A 24,711-nucleotide genomic window follows, 5' to 3' on the forward strand; every position below is an offset into this window, starting at 1 on the left:
AGGTCTGCTTGTGGCACTTCTTCAGGGGAAGAAATACACTAGGAATAAAATGTCACAGGCAGATCCTGGTCCCCAGTCACTGACTTCCTGCCCATCCCAACAGGAGCTCACAGGCAAGCCAAACTGGGGGCTGGAGATTTCCTGTGAGGCAGGTTTCTAACACCACTGCCTCAAAGACCTCTTCCCAGAACCATGTGGTGATGGAGGAGGCCAAAACAATGCTGTCTGGCAATCTCTGCTGATGTTGTGGTCTCTGGGGAGATGATAGTTAACTCTTCCAATTCAGAAAAACCCTGAAGTCTTTCTGGAAAGTAAGAGGAACAAAAACTGGTCCAGTCAACTTCATAACTGAGGAACAATGAGGGAGCTTACAGTGTTTACTTTTAAGTTTCTTCCCAAGAGCCATGGGATAGCAGCAGGCTAAAACCCAGGCTATTCTCTTTCCTTGGGGGAGGGAAAGAGCAGGGTGTTGTTTTGACTTGTTGTTGGTTTTTGGGTTTTGGCTTGGTTTTGGGGTTTCTTTTGCAATCTTATGCCTGCTGCTTTTTGAGTGTGCTTTCTATGAGCTTGGGAACTAACTGTTCTTGATGTAGGAATATACCCAACTTCAGCCACCCTACAGATGTAAAGAAAAACCTTTATCCACACTGCCTGACTGCCTCTACTCTTGGTGAGGAAGAAAAGAGAAAGCATAGTTTCTTCAACCCTTTCTCTAAACCAGCAGCAGCAAGACAGGAGACATCTGAAGGTCAAAATTGCATTAGAGACACACACAAACATGGACCCTGATGACCACAGATATTTTGAAGACAACAGGCTTTGTCTGAAGTCTGAGCAGCTCAGCCACTGATGCAAACACATTGATTCTATCTGGATGTGAGCACTCGAGCTTCATGGTTATAAATTTTGACAGTTTGCTCAGCTTGGATGCAGCATGAAATGAGTGCCAAATTGTGCACAAATTCAGGTAGTCAGAAGCCCACTGTGCTCGGCACATGACTTCCCATCTCCAGCACTGCCAACAGGATTCTCAGCAGAGCACGTGCACATGGCTTGGTGTGCATGCCAGATGGCAAGGACAGCTCCTTCATCAAAATCCATCTTGGCAATATCTGGTGCTTTGCCGGAAGAGGCCAGGTGACATTCCACAGCACTGGAGCACTTGCAAGACTCTAGTCAACCTTTTGGCAAAGGACCAATAAATGACACTAACTTGCTAAATGAGTTTTATAGAGGTTCACTTTCTTGACCTCACCAGCTGTGTCTCCCAGAGAGTCCCTACTCTCTAGGAGGGATTTGGTCTTGGTTTCCTGAAAATGAGAAGAATGCCATACCATAAAGCAAGCCATAAATCCAAAATTCTTCCATAGTGATGGTTTTGTGGACAAATTCCAAGGAATAATTCTGGGAAGTATGCAAGAACTGCTTTCTATTAATCAGGCTTAAAATGGTTGCATAGAATATCTACCTCTGTAGAATTTTTCTTCCTCAGCCCAAAACATTTTGGTTTTTTTTTTCAGAGGGTGATATAAGGGATAATGAACAGAAGAGGACCCTTCCTACTGAGTGCATTTGTTTGCAATCCAGTTACCATGATAGCTAATAAACTAGAATTAGGGAACTCCTGTTTTCTTTCTCACACAATTAAAGTACAGTTTTCTTCTATGATATACAATGTCTGGGACAAGGCACAGAACTGTGGAATTACCATAGATGTGCTGAGGTTTATGCAAACTTCAATTTTATCAGTTTGACTTACTGATTCTTCCATTATTGCCACTCCTCTGAGTTATAAGACTTGTACTAGGTGCTGTATGAAGTCAAAGCAAAAGATCTCTCTGGATGTAAATCTCACATGTCAATGACTGTGTCTCTGTTTCAGTTTTGCTTGCTAGTAGACAGACTATAGAAAATTCAGTATATATTATACTTCAGTAGAGAATTTACTCACTGTTGTGAATAACAACAAAAAGCAGAGGGCAGATAAGGAGATAGGCCAGAAGAGAAAATCTGTGGTCACTTAGGCACCACTTGTGCTTCATTAAAAAGGACTGCTACTGCTTAGGAATTCTCATCAGAAAACGCCTGTTTATTCAAACTGAATGTATTATGAAAGAAATGGTGCTGATTCAATTTTCTCTGTACTTAAAAAAATAAATTTTAGAAGGTTTAAATCAGCACTTTGTCAGAGCAGTTTTTAGTGTCTAATTCAGAAATGACATTTGGGTTAGAAACATAAGTTCATTGAAATTAATAACCAAACATTACTTGTAAATGAACCACTATATTATTTCAAATTGGCCTGATCTTTCTATCTACCCTTCTCACTACTCTCTGACATTCACTTCAGGATATTTTCCAAAATATAGGCTTTTGAAAGGAAAATGTAGACAACCTGATTTTACTTTAATCAAAGGAGAAGAAAAAAATATTTCCTATCAGTTCTGATTATTCAATTGTGTGGCAAATAGAAAGAAAGTTTACTTGATCTTTTTGCTGTTTTTACAAGTTGAGTCACCCAGCCAGTCAAAAAGCAGTTTAGAAAGCAGATGTTCCCATTTTCTGCTGAAGCTTGGAGACGTTCAGTTGAAATTCCACAGAACAGCCAAGCTGTTAGTATCAAACTTGCTATCACACTGGAAAAATGTGAACTATAATTACACATATATCAATTCATTAGATGGCTGGAAAAAAAACAAACACACAATAGTTACTCACTGGAGTCTAAATGCAATTGTCACCAATCACAATGAGGAAGGGAGATTAGGAACTTCACAGCTGCTGAGACAAAAGGAATAATGCACTTTTTGGGCCAAAAGAAAGGTGATAAACATGTCTTTATCAAAAAGCTTTGTGACATAATATCTTCATCACTATACAATACATCAAGTATTTGTCTTACTGAGAGCAAATGTAAAAAGAGATACCTGGTTTCAGTCTTTGCACAGAAGCTGAGCATTTTTCTATCACACCGATTGCGGTAGAGTGGAAGAGGAGACTCAACCACCACAAAAATTTGATGCTTTATGCTCTGTGTCTGAAACCCTATCTATTGTTCACTTTTATTCTTCTTAGGCAGATGTTATACCTGCTTACTGCTGCTCAGAACATGGAACACACTCACTTGAAAAGTAAAGCAAAAATCTGAAATAAAAAAGATACTGAGCAAAAGTATGATTGAACATATCAGACCTGATTTACAACAATACACAGGCTACAAAAGATTTACTAAAGATTTGCCTTCTCTGCTTGCTGTAGGAGGTAGATGACAGCTGGTTTAAAATCTGTTTGCTTGCATTACTTGATTCCTTTCACTTACTCTGATGTTGATTTCAATCAAAAGAGAAAGCCACTACTGTCATGGAATGATTGCTTTTTCTTGTTTTTTTCGTTTTTTGTTTTTTTTTTTTTTTTTTTCTAATGAGGCAGGAGAATGGGGTTGCAGGTAGTTTTCTTCTTCTTTTTCTTTCTTTATTTTTTAAGTGTCACTAATGTTTGTGACTCTCAAGTTTCCTGATGTGCTTAAACATTGCTGAAGTGGTGGCAATCCATATCGCTTCAGAGGCACTGAGAAAAGCTCTGGACTAAAAACAATTAGTGCACTAATTGCACATATAGAGAAGCACACAGACAGTCTTGCACTGCCCTGTCTGTGGTGTTTGACAGATGCTGTTCATCATCAGGGAGCAGACTCCCTGGGACCTTGCCTGTCAGCTGGCCTCAAGTCACAGTTACTGCAGTCAAGCACATCCTATATCTCCTCCCATAAACTGATCAAACTTACAGTGATTTCAACAACCACAGTACTTCCTTTTGGAGTACTACTCCAGAAACTACACTGCTTGCAAATGTACTTTATCACTCCCACAGTCCTCAGAAGAGCCATCTGTGAAACCACAGGGTTTCATAGATGATTTGACCTAAATCTAAGTAATTTCGTTTGTAGGATTAGTGTTCAGCCACAGCCTCACTGAGGAAGCAGGGACAGATTAAACCATCCAGCACCCATCTACACAGAAAGTGCTGCATGTGCTCCAGCTTGATAGGCAAGTCTGGAAATGGCCACTGAACCACTCATCGTACAAACATCCCACAGCAAACATCCCTCCACTGTGCAACAATCTCACAGACATTAGCTACAGAGCATTTTTCTGATTCTGTCTCTGTGGGCACACAGGTGGTAGAAGAACCTCCAGTCTCCTGGTGTAAATATCTTCTCAAATGAGATCCCATCTGCTCAGGCCTGCTATGGAGTCCAGCCAAAGTCTTAAGCTCCAGGACCAGCTCTGCTTGTATGATCTGGCAGAAACCAGATTTACTGACAGGAATTTGCATACTTTATAACTTCTACGAACAGGAAGCAGGCACATGGAATGCCACAGGATGGTTAGGACAGCATCTTAAAAAGCACAAAAGGTGACAAAAATAATTGTACATGGCAGAATTCATCACCTCTCCAGGGAAAAGCTTATGCTCTCTTGATCCAAACTATCTTCTGACATTGCACTTTATCTACATCTCAAGTTTTATAAAATGGTAGCCAGTGGACCATTGGTTATTTAAAAGCACTGCATTAGATGATACATGCCTCAACTTTTTTTCACTTAACAGCTTCCCCAGTTTCTGGTACCTTTTTTTAGTCATATACACATCATATCCAATTTATCACAGGGTCCACAGGTGTAAAGTCAAGAATCGATTTCACTTTGTGGATCTTTTTATTTTTTTGAGAATTCACTTTCAATTAGTTAAAGAAATAGAGAAGTGTTGAATCATCTGTCATATATCTACAGAGTGCACAAAGTTGTTCTGCTCAGCATACAGATAATGGGTAAAAATATATTGAGCCAATGAATTTAAATCACTTAAAACAGAGGAAAAATAAAAAGTAAATGTAGAAGCTTACAGTTCATGTTTTAGCATTCTCAGCATTTTGTTTCTTCACTGACTACTTCTATAATGGATGAATGGGAGCAAATCACCAAACAGCTAAGTAGCAGTCAAAGAGTTTTAGGCATTTTAGTGAATTTTTATCTAAGATTCAAGGGGCTGTCTCTGACACTCAGTTATCTTGCATGTTAGCAATTCAACAGACTGATTATGAAACTGGCATCCACCAATGAAGCCCTGTACTTTGCAGAGCTACATATTTGTCACAAGTCCTATTTAGAATGCTTTATATATTCACCCATTAATCTGGTTGCCCAAAGGCTATGATTGTTTTTAAGTACTCTAAGTCTCATCCCTAGTTACTGCCATGCTTTATGGAACCTAAATGATGCTCAGGTAACCTGCATTTGCTTGATTCGAGCTGTGTGCTCCCAGGAGCCTTAGGCTGCATGGACCCCTGAGCACTTCCTGCAAATCCCCAGGCAAATGTCTCATGCTCAGTTTGACTGAGCCTTACAGTGCACCCCTTTGCAATGGGCTCTCATCCAGCTGATGCCCTTTTCTTGCAGCAGGGAAGAATGAGCTTTTGTAATATGAGTAAATTTACAGTATTCCTCGAGTGCACATGGAACTAGATTTATTGCCTGTTGCTGTGAGTTTTTTTTGTATTGACATTGTTTGCTTTAGCAATTACTGTTCTTTGCTTTTTCTTAGTTTAATATGGAGTTAAAGGGCATGAACTAGAAACTGGGAATAAATGTGCATTTGACATTCAGCTTGCTGCTTTTACTTCTTATTTCTACGTGTAACAGAAAAACTGCTTCTTTTTGCAAATTCTTTTGCTCATAATTGTCCATTGCAAACAAGTTTGAGTGTGCAAATGCTGTTAATTGAGAAGCTGGCTTGGAAAATAGCACTTTTAAAATATTCCCCTTTGAATCCATTGCATAGTTATTGCATTCAATTCATCTTATACTAAGAGATCTTGTTGTTGTTATGAGGATGTAAAAGTAGAAAGATTCTAATTCTGAAATATATTACCCAGTCTTCATGGGTCCTATTTTTCTCCAGTATGTAGTTCACCATAAGTAAAGTATTTATAAATTTGTCTCTGACTGAGCTGTTTTAAAGACCTTGGGGCATGCAGAGATAACTTGATCTATACTTTCAGCCCATTAGATAGTAGATACATGCTAATGTTCTTATCAAATATCAGTCTTGAATTACATTGTAGTCACTTTTGTTTAGAATTAAATGCTAAAAGGAGTGCTTATGGGGATATTGGAGTTTGTTATGTTTGCCTGTCTTCCACTGAAAAACTGCTTTGCACAGAAAGTGAAAAGCTCTTCAAAATTAAGGTAAGATATACCAAACTCATTTCCCACTCTATTTGGCTTATTGCAACCTTGCAAAATTGTCATAATAATTTAGCAACTAAAAATCAAATGAACTCTTTATTAATATAACAATAAGGCAAGTTGAATGAAAAGACACTTTACTTAGTTTGCTCTATTCACTGCCTCTTGCTTACTATATACTATCTACTGAGAGTTTGCAAGGATGTTTTATCACCTCTATCAAGATACAAAAACTTCTCACAATTTCCCCCTGCAGTGACTCACTTTTGATATGATTACTTTCACTTTATTTCCAAAATGGTAGATGCTAATGCATCAAATTCTGTACTCTTTCAGACCCAGTGAGTTCGCTTGGAACGAACACGATTGCATACCCTAGTAATTCTATCACTAAAATAGAAATAAATGTTTCCAACTCGTAAATAAAAATATCTTGTATTACACAGAAAGCATTTATTTTTCATTTTTAAACTATCATGCTGGTAATTTATACCTTTTAAATGTTATATCTCAAGCTTTGAATAGGCAAATAATTTCCTTCTTTCTATTTTCCACCAATAGATGGCAGGTGAAGCTCTAGAAAATTATTTGCTTGATACAGCATGAGATAACCTATCGTTTGAAAGTACATAACCAGCTGTAAATTACTGCTTTCTGATACCTTTTTAGATGTGATCATGATTTAGTCCTAGCCCATCCACCTTGCATTACAAGCCTGAGTCTATGTTTAGGAATAGCTCCATGTTGTATATAAAACTCTTCATTCTTACTTCTTTTGTCCTACTCCAAGAGGTCAAACAGAAGTTTGTGCACAGCAGCTTTCTCTCTTGGTTGAGGAGGTATTTGTCAGCATGGTGTAGCAGCTGCTACATTCATTCAGGGTCTTAAGACTGAGCCTTTTGCACCTAAACAAGAAAGCTCTGCATTCATACATGTCAGAAATCATACTGATTATAAGCTGCAACAGAATAGCTAGAAGCTCAGGCTTTGAATTCAGTTTCATAAAAGCTAGAAACACAAGGAGTGAGTGCAGGAGGAGAGAGGCTGGTGGCAGAAAGAGCCTACTACACTGACAAAAGTTATTAGAATATACCTCATTAAGGATGCTCCTAATGTGATAGTACAATTCTTCACCTATGATGCTGAATTTTTTTTAAATCCATTTTCTTTTTCTGAAGCACAAAAGTATGAGGGATTGAATCTTGTTTACATACAAGCTAAAAATATACTGTGCTAAAAGTCACAATAGAGTGGTAAAAAAATAAAGATTTTCTTCTGCTCATGTTATAATGATTTTAAGGACAACAAGTAATATGTTGTAATCAATTAATTGTTGGATCTAATTGAAAAATGAATAAAAGTGTGCATAAACCAAAGAATTTGAGGACTGCAGAGCACAAAAGGATACCTTTCCCTGTAGGCAAGCTGCATTAGTAAATATACATTATTTCTCCTGCAAAATGATTTCCTGAAATCAGTCTGCCTCATAATTGCCCTGCTGTTACTGGCAGTCTAAGTATTGACAACTAAGTGACCATTAGAGCTCAGCTGGTTCTTGTATATATCACAATAACTCCTCCAGGCTGACCAAGTAGACAAATTTGACTGCTCTCATCCCTGCATGACAGCCTTGATGATTTGTATTAATTCACTCCATTCAGTAATCCTTACATTTTTTAAGTTAATTTGATTTTCCGAGCTCCAGTTCTATGTGTAATTCTCAGCATGTATTCCACTGTATTTGGTATCTTCCACTGTTTTGCTGGCAACTGCAGCATAACATGGATAAAACCCAAGGTCATCAGGAAGCATCAATGGTTAGACACTGAACAACGAAGATCATGCAGCTAAGTCAGTGCCTACTAATCACTCTCTACCAGTAATATTACAGAAAAGAAGGGAGGATATCTGAAGCTGCTTCAAATTAACAGCTCTCCAGTGAACTGGGGAAGTTCAGTAGCTTATATCATGACCAAAATAAATTACAAAACCTAATTTTGGATGACCAGTCTAGGTGCTTTAGCCTTTCTAATCCAAACAACAAAGACAAGACAGCTGTTTGAATGACCCTCTGCCGGAAACCCCTGACTACACAGGAGCCTAAATTTCCATCTCTATCACCTCAGGCAAATACCCCAAATAAGACAACATGCATGACCCCTTTAGATACTGTACCTGTCACTGAATGTGAAACAAATGGGTGCAATTAACAAACAAATTCCCAAGAGCCAGGTCACAGCATGCAAAACCAGCACACTATCACAGACTTGACAGGTAACATGATGCTAAGCTGTACACGACCTTGACCCTCAACAGACAGCACATGCTATCACAACAGAACTATTAAATAATCAGACTGTCTCAAAGTTATGCATTTGCCCTTAGCTAGCTTTTGCTTGAAGCTTATTTCCCTGAAGAGTAAACTTTTCATTCAAACCTCAACTGAGAGCAGCCTGTAGTCAGTGAAACTGCAGAGAAAGGTCTGTAAACAATACCTGCTCTGTAGAGAACAAGCTGACCTTTATAGATGTTAAACAAAACAAAAAGGGTTGATTGATGCTGGGCAGTACCTGCTCTCCAAAATATTAAAACCAAGAAAGTCAATGGAAGGTTAGTTTATGAATATACAGTGTGATAAATTATGTCAGTAGATGGTGGGGTAGGGAAGGGGAAGGCATGATTTGGTAAAATATTTAGGGCAAAAACCTGTATCCTCAGCTGGAAAAGTATGTAATGCTGACTTCTGTTAAATGGAAGCAAAAAACAAACCTATGTTATCAGGTCAGTTGCTAAAGTCTCTATGACTCATTTTTTAAAAATCTGATTAACACAGTAAGATATGGTATGTTTTTTAGAACAAAAAAAAATCTATTTGTAAACTCCAAAAGATAACTACAATTTAGCCTCAAACATGCTACTTCTACAGAGAAGGACAATCTAAACTAGACAATATCATGGAATCACTTATGTTGGAAACGGCCCTTCAGATAATCAAGTCCAACCACCACCCCAGCACAGCAAAGTTCTCCCTTCAACCATGTCCCTCAGTGCAACATCCACAAGTCTTTTAAATACCTCCAGGGCTGTCGACTCAAACACTTCCCTGAGCAGCCTGCACCAGTGCTTTATAACCCTTTCAGTCAACAGTTACTAATACGCGGTTTAAGGAGCAATTTGAGGCCGTTTCTTCTTATCCTGTCACTTCTGACTTGGGTAGAGACCAATACCTACCTTGCTACAATCTCCTTTTTGGTAGTTTTGGTTTCAGTCTGCCTGTGTCTTGTCAAGCTGTCATCTCATCAGGGGTTACAGGACACAAGCAGTTATTTACAAAGTACAATACTGCCTCTGAAGCAGAAGGCACAACCCCACAGCACCTTTCCAATACTGTAAAACATGACCTAACCATGTAGTAAAAGCAATGCCCAGGACAGAATGACCTCAATACAAAACCATTTATGCCCAAAATGTCGTGCTGTCCTTGTCATGCTTTTTATATGCTTTAGCCGTGGTTTATAGAAGACAGCAAAAATGCCTTTGGACAGCAGAGGAGCTATCTGGAATTAGAGTTATTTGCAATGCAGGATGACCAGGAGGAAGTTGAGGACTGTGTTATAATTATTCAAGAAATCTGCTGAGAATCTGAGATGAAAGTGTTGAGATCACTGAAGTCAAGAGGCATTTTGACTTCAGTGGGATTGGCATCTCTCCCTGGCTTTTAAGCAAAAATATAATTCATGTACCTCCAAAAAAAGAAGTTAATAATCAACACATTACTGACAATTTTGTCTAAAGTGAGGAAGAGCACACTGCTAATGAAACGTGAAAGTGCAGGTACATGTCTTTGGATTGGCTATTAGGTAAGGTCTGAACAAATCTGTGCAGAAAAGAAGTGACTTTTCAGACAACTCCCAAAAGCATACCCATGCTCACATTACGAATCTGTGTTAAAATGACAAAGAAGCTTGTGAAACCAGTGCAGCAATGTGTATAGATACCAAAATAGGAGAGAGAAACAAGTAGTTATCCAACAAAGAAATCCATTCAGAAGATCAGCCATAACACTTGTTGATGTGGACTGATTTTCAGAGATTCTGAGCTGAGTTTGATGGAGGCTCAGGATCACTGAATACCAAGGAAACTTACTTTATTCCCATGCACTAACACACTACATAGTATCCCATTCATTTTAGCTGCAGACAAATTATTGAAATCTTTTACACTTTTCTGGTTACAAACTGAAACTATTTACCATTGGTGTGGCCTCTGTGAAATCCATCAGGAGGTCACCTGGCTCCAAAGCAAATGTACTTGCAGCATCTGTGGAACTCTAAAGGCAAAAAAAGAAATCCAGCATTGGAAAAACACCCCATTTCATTTCTGTATTTTTGTTGGGCTTTTTTAATTCCTTAAAGTACAGATTGCCAAATAGATTTAAAATTTCACACCATGTTTTTTAGATATGGCTACTCAGGAAAGATAAGCAACAAAATTATACTACCTTTGAAATCAAAGTAATTGATCCTGATCCACTGCTCCTTGATGAAAAACTATTACAGATTTTAATTGGGTCTTGGAGCAGACTCTAAACATTTCCTTACACAAATGTTAACTTACATAAGTTAAACACATTACTAAAACTCTGCATTAAAAACTACTCTTAAATGTAGAATTACTCCATCTAGAGAAAACCTGGTAGTCCCAACTCCCTCCTACCCTTCCTGAGCCCTCTCCCAAGTGACATAAGTTCACCTCTTTGTGTGTTACCTTGCCACCGGGCGAAACCTGTGTTTGTCCTTCCGATGTTTGTGGTGTACATGTTTTCTGTGACCCAGGAGATGACGAAGACACAGGTGTTGATGCTGCTGCTGCTGCTGCCAGTGCTGGAGGAAGGTCATCTTCATCACTGCAGTTGATAAAAGCAGACAGATTTTCTCATTAGAAAATGCCACCAGACTTTTGACTGCACTTGTGTCAGAGGAGGCACTGGTAACCTGTATGTCTGCTGTAGTGCTTTGAAGTTCAGCTCTATTTACTCTTCCTTCTGTTATGCAGCTACCTTTCCAAGTAAATTAGATTTTTTTTAAGCTTTAAAGATTCCTTTAAAATGGATTGGCTAGGTACCTCTCATCTGCAAATGGAAATCTTATGGTTGTTATGTGCAAGTAGAATTTCTATGGATTATGGATATATGCATAAATGAACTGCCTAGGTATGGCTCCACTTTAATGTTTATTCTTTTCTGTGGAGGCTGGCAGCATTGATAAGCACAGATCTGGTGACATCCAGCCATGGATCTGACTGCTTCATCGGCTTCAGACAACAGTAGGTTTGACACCCATTATGCAGCTGGTCTGTGCAGTTTCCAAACTGTTTTTAAAGCAATTTGATTGACTCAAAAAAGGATCTCTTTAGAATCATTCTTGCAAGGGTATCTTTTTCCTGTCCCATTTTTTCCATGTACAGAGAAGACATTTTATTTAAGATGAGGTTGCACATTTCCCCTGGGCTTTAGGCCATCAAGCTGAACTCCTTCCATCTCACCTACTGTCAGCACTAAATGAAAGCCAGTAAAGAATGTTATACCTTCATTTACTTTTGCAGAACCCCATTGACTACAAATCACTGGGATCAGTCAGCCCTGAGTCGGGATGTTTCCAATTGTTAATTGCAATTGGATGGAAGTAAACAGAGTCATAATTTGGCCTACGGAAGCCTTATTACTGGGAATGATGTGTGAAAAGGAAAGACTACAGCTTGACAGTTTAATGCATGGCGAAAAATAATGAGAAAAATTACTTCTGCTCATAAAACAGCACCAATTTTAACTACCAATTAGGTACTCACAGTGCACAGAAGCCTGCCACGCCAGCTTGACAGATACTTCCAGAACAGAACTGTGCTTGATTTAGTGCCACTTGAAGGCAGCATGCCTGGGCAACACAAAAAACTTCAAAACTACATGACATACAGGTTACACAACCTTATGGTGGGTTGCCTAGCAATGTTTTTTGATTATGACATAAAGTTTTGGGATTAATGCTATATTTTCCAAATTTAATTTTTCATTTCTTCTGGGCAGGGATAGAATTCAGCACCACAGCATGCACAGTACACAGGTTTTATACTGGAAAGCAAATGTGAAATCTTTTGGACCTGTTGAGTAGACATTTTATTAATATAACAAGCCCAGAGCTGGCTGTTGACCTAGTTGATTTCTATTTCAGAAACATGTAGCTGACATTTTCTCAGTCCTTGCTCCCCACTCTCAGCAGAAATACACTGGCACCCTCTCCATCCTTGCTGGGTAAAGCTGCTCTGGTGTATACAAGGAAGTGGGAAAATAAGGGTTATGGTTGATTTATCAGCCATCAAGCTATCAGCACACTAACTGTAAGACTGAGAATTGGCCTTCACTGTAATAATGTCACAATAATCCTTCACTATTTCTTTGAATTTCCCATATTTGCATTCCAGATACAAGATAATTTAAATTGAACAAAACAAAAAAAAACCCAAAATAACAAATTGCAACCCAAATTTTTAACTAGGGAGTCTTTGGCTCTACACATGGCCACAGCATGGGTGACACCTGTGGTCAGGTGTGTTTATCTGCTGTTCCTCATACATAACACTGGACAACTGAAAATCCACATAGGAGCAAGATATGTTCAAAACTGTTCCTCAAAATCTCAAAATCAAAAAGTTATTATGTGCTTCCACATGCTAGTCTTGGCCTCTTGGACAAATACCAGTTTGGCTAATAGCTCATTTTCCTCCTTGCTTCAATTTGATTCATTCTTCTGTTTCCTCTCCTAAACAATTTTTCAATTTTGGTGAAGCAGATTGTCAAAAAGATAATGTCCCTAACAGTGAAACAGAAAATAACTGCATATTTATATTTATTAGAATCCTTTTGTAGAGATGGAAAAGTTTCCCTAATGTAGATATATATTTACTGACATTAGAATGTTAAACTCCTGAAGGGACTAACTGTTGCCATTTCACATAGAAACCATATGTATTTTTTCTTCATTATAACATTGGTATTCTTGTACTAATAAGTTTGTGCTGACATTATCCCTTTTCCCCCTAGTTTCTGGTGGCCTTGACTGTCTTTTCATGAGAGGACAAATCAACATTTTCACTTCTGCTCAGTACCTCACATCTCTAGAGACTTTCAAGTGGAATTAATTACGTGTAAATGGGATGCCAAAGCCCTGTAGGCACAGATCACTCTTGCCAGGACTAAGAGAATTAACTTTGCTGGCTGTAGCTGTAGCAGGCTCAGCAATTTCTTCATGTGACAAATCACAGAGAGGGAGGGTGTGCTTTCTGAGAGGGAATGGCTCACAGCACAGCTTGGTGCCCCAAGTACTAAAGACTGTTTTCCTCATTTTGCAAATGAGGTTGTAATGAAGCCCACAGAGCAGCTTGCTCCAGCTCACACCAGGTCTTTGACATTTCATGTGGTAAAGAGGTTTTTAATTCCTAACCCATAAGCTCGGGAAAATGTGGATGCCCTGCAATTCAAAGGGTTAGCAACTGCATAGGAAAGGCAAATCCATTTTGTATTAAGAGCTTGAAGATCCTCAGTGATGAAAGGAATGGTATCGGTGTAAAATCATTATGTTATTGCACTCATGCCTTTCAGAAAGCATAGCTGGAGCAATAATTAGCATCCCCTTTCATTTTCAGCTGTAGTAGGCAAAACCACAAAGATAGTGCTGTATGTTACTCACAAGCTGTACTGCCTCGTTAACTTCCTCACACGAGGAGCTTTAACCTCCTGCTTTTCTGTAGGGACAGTTGTTGGTGTAGTTTCAGGTCTCACTGGAGCTGGACTTCTAAAAATAGCAAGAAAAACAGATGTCATACAGGCTTTATTTAAACTACTTCAGGCATATCAACAAAGTTCTAACTCATCAACACTTATTTATCTTGCAAAGTGACAAGTGCCCACTGAAGTTCATCCTTTTGTTCCATTTATAGTTCACAGGCCAGTGTGCCTGTACAGAAAAGGATGTGTGAACTCACTCTCCCATGCTGGGCACACCATTTATAGAAGCAGCCACTGGTTACAAACACAGAGCCTATGTGAAAGACCATGTGGGAATACCACTGTATCCAAAACACCACATTTTAATAACAGACCAGCAGTTCAGTCATGTCAGAAATACTTTTACAAAACATGTGTTTAACAAAAACTATTTTATGAACTGTGAAACCTGTTCTGCATAAAATAGGGTTTACCTTTTTTTACCTTTTTACCTGAAGTTAAACATTATCCTTCCCCATTTGAAAGTGCAGTTTGAAGGAAATGAACTAATGGATTTGATCCAAGGAAAATGATTAAATCTTTTCCTACTTGCTAGAAAAAGCAAAACTTGGGCATATTTCAGATGTTCATTGCTGTGAAATACACCTGCAGAGCTCTGGCAAAGGACAGATAGGACAATGAGGAGGTCCACATGAAAGAATCTTCTCCTTAACCATTTATCAATAGAATTAACTCAGGCTTCAATACAAAAATCATAAATACTAAATAAAAGATCCTCATGACCTTGGGAGGAAACAAGCTCAACCATGAGCTTGAGGGCCATGGAGACACATGAAACATCTTAAATACTGCTATTATTTGAAGCAACAGGTTATGATTAAATACGCTATAGGTGTACTATAAACGTAATAAATATGCCAAACATTACAAGAGCAATTTGAAAGTCCTGATTAACAATTTGTGAAACAGTATTCTGCCATCTAATCTGAAGTCAGATTCTAAATTAGTAACTTGACCAGCCCTACTGATTGCTGGTGGGACTGCTCATGCACTGAGGTACATTCCACAACTGGCAGAAGTTTTTCAAGTCTACTTGCATTCTATTAGCCTTCTAAAGCCTTAATAAGAAAAGCAGATTTAATCTTAACAATTACAGATCCCTCTGATGCCCCTGTGTGTTTTAAGCTTCATTAACTCTCTTTGATAACTTCTGAACCTGCTGTCCAGCTACAACAGAACCTACTGAGATGGCACAGCCTTCAGGTTATATATTCAGTTTTCCTGAATGTGTTTTAGTCTTTAGTCACAGAGCATAAGATGAAACAATGGAGTATTAAAGTACAAAGGGCATAAATAAATTATAAACCTGACTACTAGTTCCAGTTCTCATGAGACAATTTTTGTCAATCTTTTTCCTGTTATTTGTTTCCATTAATTTCAAGAAGTTTGTATAGATAGTAGCAAGAGTCATATCTTTCCTTTTCCCCAGTTCAAATTTCAGGGTCAGTCATTTATATCACAGATTCTCAATGACATTAGTGCAGAACAATCCAGCCACATTTGAAGACCTTTTGCTGAGTTTGTTAGGCTATTAGGCTGTCAAATAAGGGGAAGATAAGAAAAGGGGAAAAAAAGACCAAATAATCTGTTTTAGTCTTGAAGTCAGTATGTCTGATCTGGAAATCTGTGAATCAACAGCATTATGGAAACTCCCAAGGCCATTTTCATCAAGTCAGACTTCAGACTGGAGGACAACTCTAGCTCTTCTTTTGCTCAGGTAAAGGTAGCTTTTGACAATTGAACAAAATTACTAGTTCAATTCACCCAAAGTTGTTTCCAATTGAAGTCTGACATAAGCAGGATAAATATGTTAAGACACATTAAACAATTGATAGTCAGATTCTGAAAGGATGTGAATGAATGTAATTATTATGTCAATATTTTCAGCTCAAATATATTAGCTGACATGCCTACTCTGTATGATTGGTCCTTGCCAATACTTTTGTCAAAGGGTACTTCATTCTAAACCTTTTCATCAACTCAGTGAGAGCAGAAACAAAAATAGTGGTATCAACTACATGAGTTGAATAATATTTCCTCAAAATGATAGCAAGTAATGCACTAATGCTATGAAGGGGTTTAAGAATGAGTAAAGTGTAGAACAGGAAAGCTGGAAACAAATCTATTTCCAGTTCATGGGTACTTCAAATTTCTCAAAACATTATAATCTGTGATGAAAGTAAGTCAGATAATTCCACACAAAGGAAGATTTGAAGTGACAATTTCAGCTCTTTTAATGTGTTTCATTTTACAAAGCTTATGTATCTCCTTTGGAATATCATGATTTGTAATTTAAAGAAAAGAAAAGGGTATTAGGTGGGGCTTTGAAGCAGTTATTTCAATTGCCACAATCAAATTTTTGTTTGAAAAGATGAAGTGCAATTTTGTAACTTAAGCAGTTTACAATGATTGTAAAGCAAGTTATGAAACTCACTTAGACATATGAAAAAATTTAAAATTCCAAGTCTGAATTAATGCTGAAAAAATGTTTAATGTGAAAAATTTCACTCAACTGTAAATAAAATGTTTGAGATTGAAGACCACCTACTCTCTGATCCAATAAAAAGATGAAAAACTTATTATTTTCCTTTGAATGCTGCAGATTTTCAAGTGGGAAAAAAAGTCAAATAAACATTAGACACATCTACTCCTTTTTAGTCATTGTAATTGCTCAGATAAACTTTACTTATGTTTTGTATCACACCAGTAAAGTATTCCCCTCACTTATATTGCAAAATCAATACCATTTTAAAAGCAAAATCTTCTCTCCTGTTATTATAAAATTTTGGCATGATTTCTGTTAGAGGCTGGAGGCAGCGACTACCTTTCCCCTGATATTTATCAGGCCTCTGGGGGAGACACAAGCACCATTTACTCGCACATTTTGAGAAGCTGCAGGTTAGGTAGGATGTAAATTGAAGACACCCCTGAATGAAAAGGAGCTGTGGCAATGCCTCTACCCAAAGAGGCCATTAGCAAGAGATGAAATGTTAGACGAGTCCTACCAACTGCAGAGCTGGAGTTTTGCCCTCATTAAAACCTTGCTAGGTTACCTCTTTCCACACCAGACTAAAAATTCCATGACAGCTTCTGTTTCATCTCCAAACACTCTTCCTTCAGTCTGAACTTGCTTAAAACTCTTGCTACTCTCACACCAGCAACCAGATGCAAGAAGTGCTCAGCTTGATCAACCCAGAGCCTGATCTGTATTTTAAAAATGGTAGGCTTTTAATATCACAGAAAATCTTTTAAAAAATCTCATTGATATTCCAGGGAAAGAAGCAGAATAACTTCTGTTATTATCCTTTGATTTCTACAGCCAGAATTCTTATATGGAAAGATATGATTTTTGAAGAGAAGCCCTGTAATTATTTCAATTATTTAAATAGAGTGATTATGTGCAGATATCACCATTTCAAGTTTGTAGTCCTATATAAATCACACAGCTATATAAACTACTGCAGTCCTGTACAATCCATATAGCTTAAGGAAAACCCAAAGTCTTAAACGATCAGTGGGAGTCAGAATTAAAAAGAAAAAGAAAACATACAGAGCATTGCAGTTCCTTTAGAAGGCTCTTTTTCAATGTCATTAATTCATAAGAAACCTTTTTTCTGTAACAGTACCCAACCACCACTGCATACAAATGAAGGTACTGAACCAAGACAGAGTTACTTAATGACCTGGCACCTTACATAAAAATCTGTCACTTCCTGGTGAGAATGACAATAACAACCATGAATATCAGCATGCAGTGGCAGGTCATCAGAAACTGCCTGTGCACTGAGAGCCCCAGCACACCCCTGAGCTGCAGCCAGCACGCTCCCCTGAACTAGCTTCAGCCTGTTTCACAAGCCTGCACAGCAACACAAACATGACCTCGAGAGAGATTCCCCCCAAAACCCAAGGAATCTGTTTTGTTCTCAGAGCAGCAGCCAAGGTGGTGACTGAAACCAAAACTGCTTACCAAAAAAAAAAAAAAAAATTACATTGTGGAATATTTCAAGTGACCACAGATGTGCACTGGTTTACGTGGAATCGTCCTTGGGGACAGAATGCATGTGCTGATGCTGAGGGACTTGGGGTGTCCCACCCTGCCTGGGCTCAGTTTGCAGGGCTGAGCTGCTCCTGCACCACCCCCTTGTGTGCTGTGGCCTCCACAGACTGACATATCTGCCTTGTCCCCTGCTTAGGTGGCTCTAGGCAGACCTCCATGCTTGCTTGAAATGTGGCAAGTGGGCCATGTGGGAGCAAATGATTGCCCACCTAATAAACTGAATGGCATTAAGTAACTTCTCTTTCCTTGGAGGATCCAGTTCAGGATTTTAAAACCACCAAAGTCTAACAGAGGAACATACTTCCTGCATTTGTCTTTAACAGGCTTTATCCTCTTTGTTTCTGTTTGTGCCTTTTTTGTCATCTGGAACAATCTCTCCTCCTCTGTCTTCCCAGACTGATGCCAAGAGATAGAGGCTAAAAGCCCCACGATTTACAAGGATACAGTCATCCGCATGAAAGCTGACCTTCTTTCAGGTGCTGACTCATGGAAAAGGAAAAGAAAGCCCCACAGGCTGATTTTGGCTTCTGAACTCCCTTTGAGTCGGAATAGGGTAGTGAAAACTTGCAAAGGATAAGCAAGGAAGAAAGGAAAGGAAAAATATTTGATAGATGCATTCTTTTGTATATCGAAGACATAGCCTAACAAGCTAAGTAAACACACCCAAACACTCAAATCTTTCCCAAGTCTGTGCTCTAAGGATTTCACACATTTCTTTTCCAAAGGTCATCTGAAGTTAAAAAACAATATGTTCTTTTTCACTTTGATAAGATAGCTTTTCTCAGAAGACAGATTAACTCTTCAAAACATTACCTGGACATTTTAAAGCTACTGCCAGTATCAAATTTCCTGAATAAAGTTTTTTTCCTCTTTCTACCTCCCTTACCTGCCTCCCTATAGATTGCAGATATATAACAACGTTCCTTGCTACAGCTTGTGTGCTTTCCTTACTCACCAATTGAGTTCTGTTTCTCATAAAGGAAAAAATTCCCTCTCCTCCCTAGCCTTTATAATGAAAATGTCTGTGCAGGCTAGACAAAAATACAGTGCTCCTGTGGTCCAACAGATACATAATGATGATACAGAAACTGTTCTCACACAGCTTGCAATAATGTTGGAGGTCAACACCTGGTATCTAAGGTCAAACTGAGCTACAAATCCCACCCCTCCTCACACAACAAGATGAATTCTGTGGTTTCCAAAGAGCTTAGGCACAGTTTAGGAGACAGAGGACCAAGAAATGCACCTTGAGTGGGGTATTTCATCACCTTCACCTCACCTGAAAGGTCTGAGTACTGCTTCTTTCTCTGTAGTTAGAAGGTTAAGAATACAAGTACAAACAATTCATCAGCATTTGGCTGCAGGCAACAGGTCAAAGAGGTCTTTAATACGCAGAATGAAGTCAAAGAACATATTTAGGTGTCCTATCTGCAATCTTTAATGCAGACTGGCATGCAAAGGCTATTCAAGAGTTCAGCTTGAAGTTTTGACTTTGATGCAAAAATTACTGGGTGAGATTCCTGCAAAAAGCTAGAGCAGTAGATCCATTAACCTGTCCACGGATTGAGGCCAGGGTGATGTGTATATTAGATATTAGCTTTATTTTTGGAAATGTTGGTTGAAATTTTTCAGTTGGAGAATGATTCTCTATTTTTTTAAGGTAAAGAGTGAATGAAAGAAGATGAAAAAGGAGCTTTTTAAAGGCAATTCAAGTTTTTTAGGAAAAAGCCAACACAAATAATGATTTTAGTTTACCTAGAATATTTCCCAATACATTTAGAAGGAGATACTGAAATGTTTCAGACTCACAGAGTTAGCTCCATTCTGAGTTTAAGAAAATGCAGCCTGATTGAATTCACTGAAGTTCATGTCAGGTAAGACTAAGCACATAATTTTTTATCAGCTTCAATTCTGAGCTGCCTGAAAGTTCTTTTGTATATACCTATTCTTCTAGGGAACTGAAGTCTTTGACTTGAGGAAACAAGCTGTCCATAATCATCCAGGTGACATACCAGGAAGCATGAAAGCTACCATGACATTCATTGGAAGCATATGTATAAAAACAGATACTGAGGTGCTAGTTCCAGATCCGAATTGTGTGTATATTAGGCAAACATCAGTACACTTTGCACCTTGCTTATACAGTCATATTTGGAGAGCACCTGCAGAGAGCCAGAGTTCTCTGAAAAAAATGGTTCAGGTTCACACTGCAGCAGGTATGTCAGCAGAATGTTAGCTCAGACAGCAAAAGATGACAATTTATATGTTAGTATAGTTTGTGCAGGTGAGAACGGAGAGGGAAAAGCACAAGAGTACAGACATTACTTTGAGACACTCTCCTTCCTTGATGATACATGGAAGTTATACTTCAGAAGTACCACTTTTGTCACAAAAGGTGTCAGAGATATTTTCACATAAATTGAAAGGCAGCCAGACTCAAAGCCTGGTGCACCTCAGAGGCACAAAGCTGCAGCAGGTTAATCACATTCTGACAATCTGTATGAGCAAGGCTTACTCTACATTGGGCATTCAGAACAGCGCCTGAGATTACTTCTCCTGATTCATCTGCACCCCGTAAAAGTTGATATAATTTAATGTTTTCCACCCTTCTTTTCTGGTGTGCAGCATCATCAAGCTCTATGAGATAGCATTTAATTTTATGTTACGTGTTGAGCAGCTCCTAATGTAATTAGTCTTAATGTAATGGCGTAATTTGGTTTTGGATGGGAAGATTTACAAAGAAAATTAGAATAAATGAATGCACAAAGCACCAGCTGGTGCTTATACCTACTCCCACATAAGAAGAATATTGCTATTTGCAATCCTATGAAAGATGAGATAATTTGGATAACAAGGATCAACAAAGGGTGATGCAGCAGTTGGTCTAAACAGAAAGAAATCCACAGACAAATCCTGAGCCATGTGGGATATAAAGCCTGCCAAAGCTGGCAGTAATCCAAAAGCATATTTTAAGGGAAATAAATATTGCAGTGCATAAATGTATCACATGGTGCATGACAGCAAGTGGCAACAGCAACAAGAACAGTAATAACTGACCAGCCAACTTGAGGGCTTCAGCTGAAGAGGGCTCCTGACTGACAGCTGAACTTGTGTTTACACTTTTGATCACTATTTTGAGTAAGAGGCTATATAATCTCCACCCTCCATTTGGAGGTTTTCAGAATTCAGCTAGACAAAGCCATGGATGACCTGATCTAATGTTGGTGACAGTCCTGCTTTGAGCACTCATAAAATGAAGACTAACATGTAGCAGAAGAAGAAGGTATTAGTGTTTACATGTAGCAAACATATCACATCTAAGCTTTCCTGAGCTCCAAGTGAACATGCAGAAAAAGTTTATTATCAGCAAAGCCTGTAGCCAGATAATTCCTGATTAACAAATTTGACTTCAACTCCTTACCCAACTTGTTTAACTTTGGGTATTTTTACCAACCTTTCTACTGTTGGACTTGTCCCAAGATGAAAGTTCAGTCTGGCAAACAGGCTATGCCCAAGGAGAGCCAGTATTTTGCCTTGTCCAAAGCAGTAGCAATTCCTAACATCCAGACTATTTTGGTGTAATTCTTAACCATGGAATTCCTTAAGCCAGTACAGCAGTTATACTTGGGCTTGCATTCAGACATGTTCGAAGAAGAGAACAAAATAAGAAAAGTGTAGACCTTTATCTTAAATAAGGTCCAAATCAGTATGTGTGAAACTGCATACTATCCATGCTACAGGATTATCCAGGTGGTCATAGTCAGAAAGAAACAAATTTCAAAGAGTTTTCAGGAGAAGTTCATGTATAGGCGCTGGGGAAATTGTACAGATGGTGCTTCTGTCTGGCAAAGCTTTGAATAAGAAAACAAATTCTCTTGATGGAGTTCTGTGGTTAGCCATATATTCCTTATATTTAATAAATGAAGCAGTCTGGTAATTAGGCAGTAGATTTCTGGAAAGAAAGTTCAAGAGTTTAGCTTTCTAGCATCCTTCTCTTTACTGAGAAATGGCTGAAGTTTATAAAAAGGTGAAAAGGTGACTGATTCCTATTCCTTTGATACTCTGCGGGAGAGAAACCTCTGCATCCCAAATCAGTAGGCAGAGTAGGCCCCTGATCAAGAGGAAAGTGTGACCAGAGGTAATAGGAAAGCAGCTGACTACATTTTTCATATTTTTATTTTGCACAACACTTTATACTTCCTTCATTATACAAACGTTTCTGGAAGACAGCTGGAACTCTGATCTCTCAAGGCTAAAAGAATCAAATAAAAAAAAATCCTAGTTGGTGGAGGCAAGGGATGAGAGCCTTACAAAAACTATACTTAAAAACGTTCAGTAATCTCAAACCAGAATTAAATTAGATATCTAGTAAGCAAATTCTCCCTGAACACTTCTATCTCAACACTTCCATCTGGATGCAGAGACTGTAAGGAACTTACTGGCTGTAAGGAATTCTCTAACAGATAGGAAAATATTTCTGCTGCTTCCCCATAATCCCTTCTGGCTCATTTGCCACCATGACAGGTTCTTCTCTTACAACACTAAAGAATAAACTGTTCTGTTAGAATGGCTTTTCTAGCTCTATTGTAAGACTAATTCCTCTTGCTGGTGTTTAAAAGGACTGACACAATCACTGCCTCCCTTGAACAGTTGGGGTCTATGTCCCCAAAGAAGTGACACTAAAAATCATTGCAAAATGACTGGCATTACAAATTCCAGACAAAACCAATGTTGACACAAACATAATTTTTACTACATGCCTTAACAAAGTATGCGTCACCATGCAAAGTGTTATCTGCAAACTGTCTTTTCCTGACTCAACACAGACAGTATAAAAAGCAAAAATAAATTTTAAAAAAAGCGAATACATAAATAACAATTTTTTTAGGTATTTCTTCTCCCAAAACCTAATGTTCTGTTCTGCCTTGTCCAAAATCCATGCAGCCCAGCTATATATTTACTAGTTACTATAGTTATATAGTACAGATTACTTCGGTGCTTTCAAGTCTGTTAAAACAGAGCTGTAATAAAAAAAGTCTGACTCTTCTTCGTAGCATTCCTGTGTCTTATCAAGTTAACTTGTGGCTCTCCTATTTAACCTGCTACAGAAACTCCACTCCTGTTAGCTGCTCTCATTTGACTTTGTTCAGCTGAGGGCTCTGTCATGTGCAGCCCAGATGGATCCAGCTGAGGCAATCATCCAACTTCCCTGTAACCACTGTCCAGATCTGCTGCTCTGTTACAGGTTATCAGCAAGGCAGCAGGGTCAGCAAGGGCAATGGATGACTATGTCCCAATTCATAGTGCACTCCATCAGTCTTAATTGAGGATTAGAGGATGTAAGCTAGAACACTGCAGCACGTATTGGGTTACTGAGTCACCAGCTTTTTCCTCGTTTAACATTGGAACCAGCACTTGAAACAGTCTGGGAGGAAAAAAAATCCTATCCAAAGGAGGAAAACCTATAGAAACATGCAGCACTGATCTCCAAAAGCAGGGAGTGAGAGAGGTCTGTAGTCTGCTGTGATCCCACATCCTCCTGCATCTTAATCTGAAGTGTACAGGTTAGCTATTAACAGGAAGACCAGGAGACAACCTTGCACTTACAGGCTGTGCACCAAATGAAAAAGCAAGGTTTCCCCTCCTGAAAGTTGAAAAAATAGTGCTATTTCAGCTTCAGCTCTGATGTCACCCCCCATATATAAAATTAATTACATAAAGAATTGTTCGGAGTTTGCCAGAAGACACAGAAAACAGGTGGATAAACTGCCTGATACATGACAACTTTGCATAAGCACAACATTTCCCTGGGGCCATGCCCAAGAAAATGACTGGAGACCTACTTGTAGCAAAAGTGGCTACACCACACATACATATGAGTAATTACTAGTTGAACCAGAACTAATTCTACAAAGAGCTATAACAATTGTTAGCCAAATTGAGTCTGTCATGGCAGATGCTAAAATAATTGCTCAGGGAGATTACAGGCCATATCCAAGCAGTTAATTCATTAGAAGTGTAATATTCAGAATGGCAATGGAAGAGCAGACAAAATGGTAGCAAAGAGAGCACGGTTTTTTAATCAAACAAGCATTACTGCCCTCCTCTGTCATCCTCTACTTCCCTATTTGTATGAACAATTTATGCTTCAGTTACTGCTCAAAACTGCATGTTTGCTTACTAGCTGGCCTGAACAAATGTCCCTATGTCATAGGTTTAGAAAAAACAGAGCATTTTATAGTGTTTTGTACAGTCATCAGTGTGAAAAATACACGAAGTCATTGTCCCTGCTATAAATCCCTCGCATGAAAAGAGTGGAGTATTGTTAAAAAGCTGTGACAGCTACTGGTTTCAACTGGCAAGATATTTCAGCAAACAAATAGTCCTCAAAGATTCACAGAGGTGTTCTTTACAGAAATGTCTGCATGGGTACTTGCAGGAATAAAAATTATATTCCACGTGGAAGGGTTTTTTACCAAGGATACTTTTGCTTGTCTCTGCTAAAGAGAAGGGAAGAGAAAAACTCCCAGGCAATTTGTCTCCCAGTATGAACTAACCCTTGGCTC

At 38.6% G+C, this 24,711-nt stretch overlaps 1 protein-coding gene across 5 annotated transcripts in view; it reads right to left on the minus strand.

The window, feature by feature from the left end:
- Positions 1–24,711, minus strand: part of EPB41L4B (erythrocyte membrane protein band 4.1 like 4B) — a 167,507-nt gene that overhangs the window by 19,537 nt on the left and 123,259 nt on the right. For all 5 annotated transcript variants that reach the window (XM_085052264.1, XM_085052260.1, XM_085052258.1 and 2 more), the window contains 3 exons: positions 13,991–14,095; positions 11,016–11,154; positions 10,501–10,578 (listed from right to left, as the gene is read on the minus strand). In XM_085052264.1, the coding sequence (XP_084908390.1) occupies positions 10,501–10,578; positions 11,016–11,154; positions 13,991–14,095 (322 nt within the window). The remainder of the gene's footprint in view (positions 1–10,500; positions 10,579–11,015; positions 11,155–13,990; positions 14,096–24,711) is intronic.

The sequence above is a fragment of the Lichenostomus cassidix genome, chromosome 2 (assembly GCF_008360975.1).
Source record: "Lichenostomus cassidix isolate B80296 chromosome 2, HeHo_3.0, whole genome shotgun sequence".
Lineage (NCBI taxonomy): Eukaryota > Metazoa > Chordata > Aves > Passeriformes > Meliphagidae > Lichenostomus > Lichenostomus cassidix.